We start from the raw sequence: 10,175 nt of genomic DNA, 5'->3' as shown, positions 1-10,175 counted from the left end.
GAAGAGCGTGCCTTCATGGGGGGGATTAGATGCGGAGCATCACGCACACAAAGCCTACAAGACGTCTTCAGCACCCTGGAAACATGATTAGTCTCCAGCACGTCACCCACGTGATCCTACTGCTGCTCAGACGGAGCATGTGGCCTGAGTGGGGGAACTGTCATCTGTCTCTGAGTTCCCAGGACAGCGGAGCTGGAAAGGAGATTCCGACCTGCCTCAATTTAACGAACGAAGCAGCCAGGTGAAGTTTGGGAACTGGGGATCTGCAGCTTGCCTGAGCAGCAGCTGGGCAGACCTAACCCACCTGAAATGGGGAAAGACTAATGTTCGGTCTCAGGTTCCCCAACATGCCACTGGATTTACTGTCTTATTTTTGGTTTTGCTTATTAATACAGAGCCTCAGTTTGTTTCGAGTGCAATTTCCACTCAAGTTGCTGAAAAAAGCCCCACGGAGTTTTCTGGGAGCAAGCCCTGGGTCTGTGTGAGGAAGGTCTCCTTGAGCTGTTACATTCCCAGCATGCCCAGCCAGAGCATCCCCGGTGCGACATGGTCCTCGCTGCGCTCCACAGACCGAGCTGCTGCAGCAGTCTCTCTCGGGTTTTCATTTCAGCAGCTTTTCCCACTGCTAATAGAACTTCAGATACTGTGACTGATGTGACAAAACAAAACGACAGCGCTGTCAAGGCTGTTCCTCTGCCGGTAGTGCAGGAGCCAGATTCCGGGGGTGGTTGTTTCCATAAGCGTAGCACTTTTAATTTAAAATATTTTGAAGTCTGTTGATATAAATGCAGCGTCAGCAACCTGCACTGTAGTTCGTATTACATTTCACGTGTCGTGTGACAGCAGTGGCTGAATGCTCTGTCGGAACTGAGGAGTGTCAGTGCTGTGGGGGACGGTCGGACCCTCATGGCGGGGTCAGCGCTGCGACACTGCTCGGCAGTCGCTCTGCTTTGGCCCTGTGACCCCGCTGCTAACCCACAATAAATGAATTCAGACTTTTTTTTTTTTACTATGTATTTTGCAAACCTGGAGAAAAATCTATTGCATCAGTGATGGATTCCAGAGCAAATTCTGTGAAACGGTTTCAGGTTTACATTGCTGTAAGCGATTTCTGAGCTTGGCCTGGGATGCGTGCGCAAGGAACTGCGGCGGATACCTGGCTTTCCGAAAGCATGTCGTGTTTCACTGGGCATGCCACAAAAAATATTTATACAACGCAGCCTAAGGCGTGCCAGACGTAAAGCGGTTCCAGATGTGCATCCTCCCAGATTTCCGCTCGGTTGCTTCAGAGCTCGTTATCAAAGCACACACGGGCCACGCTACGAGAACTAAGCCATTGTTGGGCTTTTTGCTGAATTCTTTGCGTTGCCTCATGCTGTGTCAGAGGAGTGAGCTGGTGACTGCTTTATGAGCCCCGTGTGATGCCCTAAGAGAGGCTTTTGTGGAGCAGCAATGCAAGAGAACAATTAACATTTTGCAGGCGATGTTAGTCCTGTTCTCCCCTCGCCTCCGTTTGCTCTCCCAGTTCAGGCAGCAGGAAGAAGTGCCACATTTTCACGTGGAGTCACTGAAGTTTTCAAGATGATGGAGCATGGGGATGAGATAAATCTCTCCTCTCCAATTAGGCTCTTTCCCGTGTTTCCCCCACCGAAATAAGTGGTTTACTGCAGACCGCTTCAAGCATGCTGGAGTGCGGAGTGGAGAAGACAGATGGCTGCAGGGACATTTCAGTGGTATTTGTCCTCTCTCCATCTGGAGTTGGCTCGCTGCAGCCATCTCAGGATGGAGAAGTCCCAGGCTTTCTGTTCAGCACCCGGGAGCCCCCAGTAAGTTAAAACTGGACATTTGGCTCAGCTGAGTTTGTCCTCCAGGGCGGCGGCTGGAAGTCTGGAGTGGTCTCGAGTGTTTCGGTTCTGGTGTGAAACAGCCATTTCCTGGGTTGGAAGAGGCTGGGGGCAGAGACACCGTGCTGCCGGCTCTCCCGGCCGCCCTCCTGCACCCTCTCCTTTGCTAAAGCTTGTCCGAAAAGTCCCGAATTGGGCAACTCCACCCTCCGCCCGGCCTCGTTCAGTGCGATGGACTCATGTCGCTGGCAAGGGACGGTGTTTTCCCCACCGCCTGTGTAAACTCCTGTTTTCTTTGGGCTGCAGCGCACGACATTGCGGATCTGTGGAGACCCCACATAAACAAACAGGAGGGGTTCTGAGTGGCCCTGGCCATTCCTCTGTGCTTGCAGGGAGTAACTTGGTTGCTGTTATTTAACACCACCATTTGTTTAAGTGTGAGATCACAAATCCATTTTAAAATTGAATATTGAGGTTTAAAACATACTGCACTATACAGTGGTGTTAATTGCCTCCAAAGAGTATCCTCCAGGTTTTCCCGTTCTTGGAGCTGCAAATTCCCTTTCTGAAGGTTTCTTTGATCCTGTCAGACATTCAGGTCACTTTGCAGAGGCTTAACCCTCACTCGTCACAGGCAGGACAACGTCACATTTACCTGTGTGTTTCATCCTGTTGTTGCTGAGGTTTTGGAACTGTTCACATTCACATTTATATCGACCATTCATATTAGTGCTTCTCACTAGAGGTTCAGAGCCTCTATTCTTTCTTAAAAAACAAAACAAAACCAAAACAAACCTATAAACAAAGTGGTCCCCAGCCAAGTAACTCCTGCTCTGAAGGGGGATCTGGCTGGACAGGAGGAAGTTCCCAGCACTGAGGTGTGTTTAGCAGAGACCACGACCTTCTGGATCAGTGAAAAAATCCTGAGAGGGGGCTGGATGTCATCAAGGTGGTTCAGCTGGTGGGAAATGTGATGGGCAGGACTGCTGAGCGTGCTGCTGGCAGCAGCGTTGTGGAGGCAAAAAAAATCCCAGATCAGTCCTCTGCCTCCTACAGACTACTGTCATTTATATAAGGAAAAGATTTATGTATTGTATAAGGAAAAACTTCTTTGCTGTGAGGGTGGCAGAGCCCTGGCCCAGGCTGCCAGAGAGGTGGTGGAGTCTCCTTTGGAGAGATCCCAAACCCACCTGGATGCCGTCCTGGACACCCTGATCTGGTGAGCACTCCCTGGCATTTTGAATTCAGTAGTGTAAACACAGCCCACATGGGTACATGTCTCCCATGTCACATTTGTTCCACCAGGTTACACTGCTCATACCTGAACACTCCAACACAGGTCTTTCATTCAAACCGCGTGGTTCCATCTAACATGAGGAAAAACTTCTTTGCTGTGAGGGTGGCAGAGCCCTGGCCCAGGCTGCCAGAGAGGTGGTGGAGTCTCCTTTGGAGAGATCCCAAACCCACCTGGATGCCGTCCTGGACACCCTGATCTGGTGAGCCTGCTCTAGCAGGGGGTTGGACTGGATGGTCCCCAGAGGCCTCTTCCAACCCCACCAGTCTGGGATTCTGTGCTGCTGAGGATGGAGAGATGTCCTGCTTAGCACATTTGCCCTGGCAGGTTGTTTGCCCCCAGGAGAACCATGGAAAAGGACACTCGTGGGTGCCTGTTGCATCCCTCAGTGATTTCGGGTTGGCAGTGCAGTGGTTCACCTCACAAGTTTGTTTTTTCTCACTGTTGGCCTAGGACCTGGACCATGTGCAGATGCACCTGGAAGAAGTGAGGTTCTTTGATTTGTTTGGCTACAGCGAGGAAGCGGGAGCTTGGCAGTGCTTCATGTGCAATAACCCAGAGAAGGCGACAGGTAAGGGGTCGGCCTTCATCATGGGTGCTGGAGTCGTGGTGGGTGAAGGATGGAGCAGCGAAGCTCACAGATAACGCTGCAATGGTGGCAGAGGTTGGAGAAAAGAAATGCAAACTTTCCAGCACAGCGCAGGCAGGACACTATCTTAATTGGAATTCTCCATTAACTCCTCTCGTCTCACCATCTCTGATGAGATGGAGAGCCAAGCGCTAACCGTGTTTGGCCTGTGCTTAGACAGATAGAGTAAAAATTTAATGTATCATAGAATCATTTGGTTGGAAGAGACCTTAAAGATCATCAAGTCCAACTGTTCCCCCGGCACTGCCAGGGTCCCTAAACCATGTCCCTCAGCACCACATCCACACGGTTTTCAAACACTTCCAGGGATGGGGACTCCACCACCTCCCTGGGCAGCCCGTTCCAATGCTTAATAACCCTCTCCGTAAAGAAATTTTTCCTAATATCTAACTAGACCCATAAATCTGCATGACTACTCACCACTGGGGAGAGGGAGGGACCAGCAGCACCTTGTAGTGACCAGATAAGAGAGTTGCATCTGCTAGGCTGTATCCCAGGTCCTCTGGAGACCGTAGAGGTGCCACATGGCAGGGGACACTGGCATAGATATGATACTTGATTCATGTCATCTTCCTTCTCTGAATTATTCATTTTAATATAACGGAATCCCTAGTACGCATCGTCCTAGGAGCAAGGCAGCGCTTAGGAACAGCCATAACCCTGCAGCGGCGTTAGAAACCAGGGCACATGGGAAACCCGCCTCTCCCAGGTGAGAGCTCCTGGTTACCACGTGGTTTCGATCAGCACACTGAACTCCAGAGAAATGGCCTTTTGCCTAGTTGTTTTTTGCCACTCTGTTAAAGTCTGCGCAATTCTGGCCAAGAATTTTGAGTATTTTGGCTGGGCCTCTGAATAATTGGCTGTCCCAGCTGTATATTTTAACAGCTAGCATCTCTTTTTATGTCATCAACCCTCGGTTTAGTACGTCTTGCAAGAGCAGCACAGCCTCTGCTGCAGGCCAGGCTGCCTGGCTCATTTCCTGGGTGTCTGAGCATCTTCCTCTTGCCACAACTCTCGTGGGACCCGATGACCATAAAAGAAATCGTGCTTTGAGCTGAAATTTCATCTCAGTCCCATGGTCTTGCTGTGGTTTGTGCATCACAGCAGTGACAGATGTATGTCAAGCTACAAGGAGGAGTCTGTCTTGTTTAAAATTTCAAAGCTTAATGAAATGGCTTTGTTTTGAAATATCAAAGACATTTAAGGGGTCCGAAAAGGGGAGAGTTTGGAGGAAACTGTTGATTATACTAGTGGGGCAGCTGTACTGGAGCCACCTGACCAGGTGAACGTGGCGAAGTCAAACCTTGAGGGTGACATGAGGCCACCTTTTCCTTGTTGATGCTGTGGGTTTTGCTGATGACACCAGGCTGGAGCCATCGAAGGACGGCTGACGCCTCTCTCCCCTGTTGCTCTCCTGCCAAAGCACCATGTCCTCCAAGGAGAGGCCAAAGAAGGGCTGGAAGCAGGATACGGTGCAGGAAGGTCCATGTGGCTCCGCTGCCAGGAGCGTGGTATTGGGACTGGGATCCGAACCCCACCAGTATGACCAGTATAGAGCTGTTAGTATCAAATGAGTCTGAACTCAACAGCAGTAAGAGAAGTGGGCAGTCATTCCTGCAGAGTTCTTCAGTGCTCCACAGTCAGCACAAGAGCCTGTGGAAGTGGAGATCGTCTCTGCCCCGAGACAAGAGGCTCTTGAGTGTGTTTGCAGAGCACTTCACGCTACTCAAGGTGTCAGTTCAGCTGTAGAATGGTCCTCGAGATTTTTGCTTTATTTTTCTGAAGTATTGCAAGAGCTCAGGAGCATGGAGGATGCTGGGACACATGGAAGTGATTTTCCCTCCTCAAGTGCTGGAGGCACCGGGGGTGGTGCCTGGACTCTGCAGGGTTACTGCAGGACTGTGGAAGGTAGTGCTCAGTGGAGTGAAAACCGCCGGGTGAATGGCAGATCCACCTTCGTGTTGGTAATGTCGAGCTGGGGCAGCTGGGGCAAGTCATACCGGAGCGGAGACACGCCAGGGTCATCCTGGGTTCCCAAGATCTGACACAAGAAAGAGGATTCAGAGGTCTCCTTGACTTGGTAAGAAATGTAAAGGCTGTAAAACATCTTTTCATTCCGCAGTGGGAAAACCTTTGAAACCCCAAATACTTTCAAAAGACAAGAGTCATTTCTTCCTCTCAGCAATGCTGTTTGGTAACCAAATTCTTCTGAAGGAAGGAATTCAGAGGGAAATTCTTTTTCTATTATTACCCTTTGGGTTTTGTTAACGCTGGGTTTTGTTGCATTTTTGGGATGCCGTGTTGCAAGATGCCGTTTATCCTCCGGCCTTAGGAAAGCATTATGCCTTAAAGCCTCGATCATGCCTTGGGATGCCAGACCCACGATGGGTCTTTTGGACGTAGCTGGGAGGATTTGTGGAGCCAGACTAGGCTCAGAGGCCGATTTGGTGAGGAAAGAGGCAGTTACGCTTAAGCAATGTGGTGGATGGACCCGAAGTGGCAATTAACCCAGGGAAAGTTGGAGTCTTTCTCATGCATTCCTCAGATTGCAAAGTGTTTCTTATACAACCACACTTTTCCAGAAGAGCTGTTAAATCACCCCCAATTGTTTCTCCCTGCCACCCAGGACGAGCATTCCCACAAATCCCTCTCGCCCACTCAAGTACACCCACGTGCCCAGACTGTGCAGCTGGTCCCGGAGGTGGGAAAACCAGGTCACGCTGTTATGTTATTTAATTTTTTTTAACTGTGACCCATTACAAGGCATTTGCAATTCTGGTACATGCAGCGTGTGCCTCTTGCTAGGACAAGGTGGCCTTTGAGAGCCTCATTTCGACATAACCTCCTGCGTTGCCAGCTGGCCTCACAAGCTCTTGCACAAAGGAACACCTCAGCAAAACCACTTGCTAGACGGAGTGGGAACTGCAGAACGTTCCCGATTCTGGAAGCTCACAAAGAAATTGCAGTAATCCCCGGGGGCTGCAGACGTGCCCGTGGGCAATGATGAGGGTGAAAATGAAGGGTTTTATGAATTCCCCTTTGAAAAAGCGATTTGCTCAGAAAAGCCTGCACCGTTCGCTGCTGAAATGTTCATCTTCTGCTCGCAGCGGCGATTAGCGGGTGAACTCAAAAACATCCCCACTAGAACGCTGGCTTCAACGCAACAAAAAGCGGCATTGGGTAACGGGTCCTCTCCAGGTTTTCGATAAACCCAGACTGGTGGGTAGTGAAGGGGAGTGAATCCCCATCCCGCTGGGCAACTGCACTCCTCCTGCCACTTGCACGTGCCAGGCACTCAGGTTAAGAGAAGGTTTATTATCACGGAGATCGTTCACGATCGGGCTGAATTTTTGTGGGTGATTTTGTTTCATCACATGCCTTAGCTTCAATCTGCCTTGACTTCATCTTGAAAGCATTTGGAGGGTTTTTTTTACTATTTATTCGGCACCCAAACTCCTTAAAGCTCGTTGCATTGTAGCAAGATACAGCTAATAGAAAATAGTTCCAAGAGACACTTCCATCAATGGGCGCTACTCAGGGATAAATTCGTTGGGGAGTTACTGGCTCTGTATTGAGGTTGTCAAAGAAGCAATAGATATTATAGCAAATAATTTTTCATTTTGAGTCTGGGTAACATTTTTAGCTTTATTGTGTGATTTGCAGGAAAACAAAGTTATGACAAATACACAGTAAATACCACCTTTCGAATCCCTTGACTCCTTTTGTGAAGCGGGAGATCTCGTCATACGTGCCAGTGCACCACGGCGCAGTGACTGCAGAGGCAGAGGTGACAGGATCACCTAGTCTGACCTCCTGTCAAGCAGCAGGCACAGAATCTAGTCCAATAGCGCTCGCCTCAGAGTGAGTCAATCTGTGTGACTTGTGCTTATTTTTCTAAAGACGTCAAAACCCGCAGTGAGGACGTGAAGTGAAGGAGAACCCATGACGTGCCCGAGCTGTTGCTCTGGTAATTTAACCGCGCTGTTAAAACGTGGGTTTATTTCTAGTCTCCCTCTAAACGCTGCATCACGTTATGCCCTTCCCTGCTCTGCAGAAAATCTCTACTTGTAGACTTACATCATTCTTGTATCACTTCTCCGAGGTCTTTTAGTTTGCCCGTATTCACGAAAGGGGGAGAACCCAAAGCTAGACATAATTGTCTGATAATTAATGTGTGTACAAGGAATGCGCACACTCCAATGAGCAGCTGATCATGTTTTTACTAAACCTTCTAACTACTAGCAGTGCAGATGCATCTTTCAACCAACCCTGCTCTGCTGGGGAATGCGGTGGGGTCACCAGCTACTCAGTTTGGATGTGGGAAGAGTTCAGACAGAGGAGTAAAGCTCTGTGCTTCTGAGGCAGTTTATTCATGATGCCCCTTGCTAACAGAGCTCTGTGCTCTTACTCCTGCTCACAGCAGGTACTGAACAGTGACAGTCGTGAGTAAAGTCCAGTAAGGACTGGGACAGGCTCCACCAGGGTGTTTGGCAGCTGGAGCTCTTGCCCTGTGAGGAGGGGCTGAGGGACAAGGGCTGGCGCAGGCAATGCTCAAGGACTTCATAGTAGTCTGTCCATACCTGCAAGGAGGTTACCGAGAAGAAGGAACTAGGTTCTTCTTGGTGGTGTGTGGTGGGAGGGCAAGAGACAACAAACGTGGAACTGGAGAGGTCCAGACTGCCTACAGGGAGAATTTACCCACCACGAGGATGATCAAGTATCAGAGCAACTTGGCTAGAGACATTGTTGAGATTTTCAAGTACCCGATAGATAAATCCATAAGCAACCTAGTCTGACCCCATAGGTGACCTTGCTTTGAGCAGGAGGTTGGATGAGAATCCCCTTGAGCTCTCTTCCAGTTGTATTATTCTGTGATTCTGTTAAGTTAACCACAAAGAAAATAAGCAAAAGGACTTAGAAAAATATTGGAAAAGAGCCTCATTCTTATCTTTCATGAATCTTGCTCTTCTAATCAGCCCCTCAGACATACTGGCATCAGATTCATTATGACGACTTTGGAAGCTGACAACAGAATTCCCCATGGGCGCTTTGTGGATGTACTTGAGAAGTGCTCTGTTAGCATCGCTTCCAGCCACTGGGCACTCGGAGAGATCAGCGTTTCTGTGGTAAATCCTGGTTTTGAAAGATTTTGGCCATAAAAATCCACTTCAGGCCAAAATTGCACACTCGCTGCCTTTCTCACGTTGCATTCCTGACGACCAACCACCTCAGTATCTTCTGGTCACTGAATTTTTTGTCCTTAATGCCTTCTTAGTTTGGGTTAAAGCACGTTCCTGCTGCACTGGAATCAGTATCTGAAGCCATTCCCATGGGATGAGGAGCCGGGGAGATGCACAAGACCCAACCCCTAAGCAGTTGTCTTTTCGCATCAAGTCCTTCCCTTGCTGTATCTAGATGTTTATACAGCTGCTATTACGCTCTGACAGTCACTGTGCACATCATGAATTCTTTATTGTTATCATGTAGGAGGAAAAATTCTTTTCCTGTCCTGTCTTTGTAACTTTTTATTAAAGTGAATCACAGAATCATTTGGGCTGGAAAAGCCCTTTCAGCTCCTCAAGTCCCCCTGTTCCCCAGCACTGCCAGGTCCCCACTGACCCCTGTCCCTCAGCAGCACCTCCACACGGCTGGGAAACCCCTCTGGGGATGGGGACTCCACCACTGCCCTGGGCAGACTGGGACAGGCCAGGGGAGAAATTGTTCCTCAGGGCCATCTTGAGGCCATTTCTTCTTGTCCTTGTCTTGGTTTCTTGGAAGAACAGACTGACGCCACACCCCCGCCCCCCTTGCTCCACCCTGCTGCCACGGGGTTGTCAAGAGCCAGAAGCTCTCCCCGGAGTCTCCTTTTCTCCAGGCTGAACCTCTCCAGGACCCTCAGCTGCTTCTCAGCACACTTGTGCTCCAGACCCAGACCCAAGTTATCTCATGGCTGAGGAAGACTTTAAAAGCCCACAGCTTCGCATTTGCTTGGTCCCACCTGCAGGTTTTTTTGTCCTGTGCCAGGCTGGATGGTGTATCGCATTGATACGGGCACAAAGATGCACAGAAATGAGCTGCTCGAGCCGGGGATGCAGCGGACTGCCAGGGGCAGACCGACCAGTTTTTTATCATAGAAATCACAGCTGCAGATCCCCGTCGGAGGTGGAATTTGGCCGCCCCCCTCTTCGTTCAGCCCATCTCCTTCCAAAAACTCTCCATCTGGAGACAGAAATATTCACAGTCTTCTGTGAGGCAATTACAGTAGTGCACAGCCTGCCTCTCTGCCAGTGTAAACAGAACGGCCGATAAAATACATTTTTTGTCTACATCTGATGCATTCTGTGTGCGCTGTTGGGTTTTCCTCCACCAGACAGGAGGTGGGGAAGAG

At 49.6% G+C, this 10,175-nt stretch overlaps 1 protein-coding gene across 2 annotated transcripts in view; it reads left to right on the top strand.

Annotated features, from left to right (window-relative positions):
- VEPH1 (ventricular zone expressed PH domain-containing 1) overlaps positions 1 to 10,175 on the top strand; it is a 65,037-nt gene that overhangs the window by 49,797 nt on the left and 5,065 nt on the right. For both annotated transcript variants that reach the window (XM_010144909.1, XM_010144908.1), the window contains one exon: positions 3,592 to 3,709. In XM_010144909.1, coding sequence (XP_010143211.1) covers positions 3,592 to 3,709 — 118 coding nt within the window. The remainder of the gene's footprint in view (positions 1 to 3,591; positions 3,710 to 10,175) is intronic.

Source organism: Buceros rhinoceros, unplaced genomic scaffold (genome assembly GCF_000710305.1).
Source record: "Buceros rhinoceros silvestris isolate BGI_N320 unplaced genomic scaffold, ASM71030v1 scaffold7051, whole genome shotgun sequence".
NCBI lineage: Eukaryota > Metazoa > Chordata > Aves > Bucerotiformes > Bucerotidae > Buceros > Buceros rhinoceros.
Note: the sequence above shows the minus strand (reverse complement) of the source record. Positions and strands in the feature narration are given on the sequence as shown.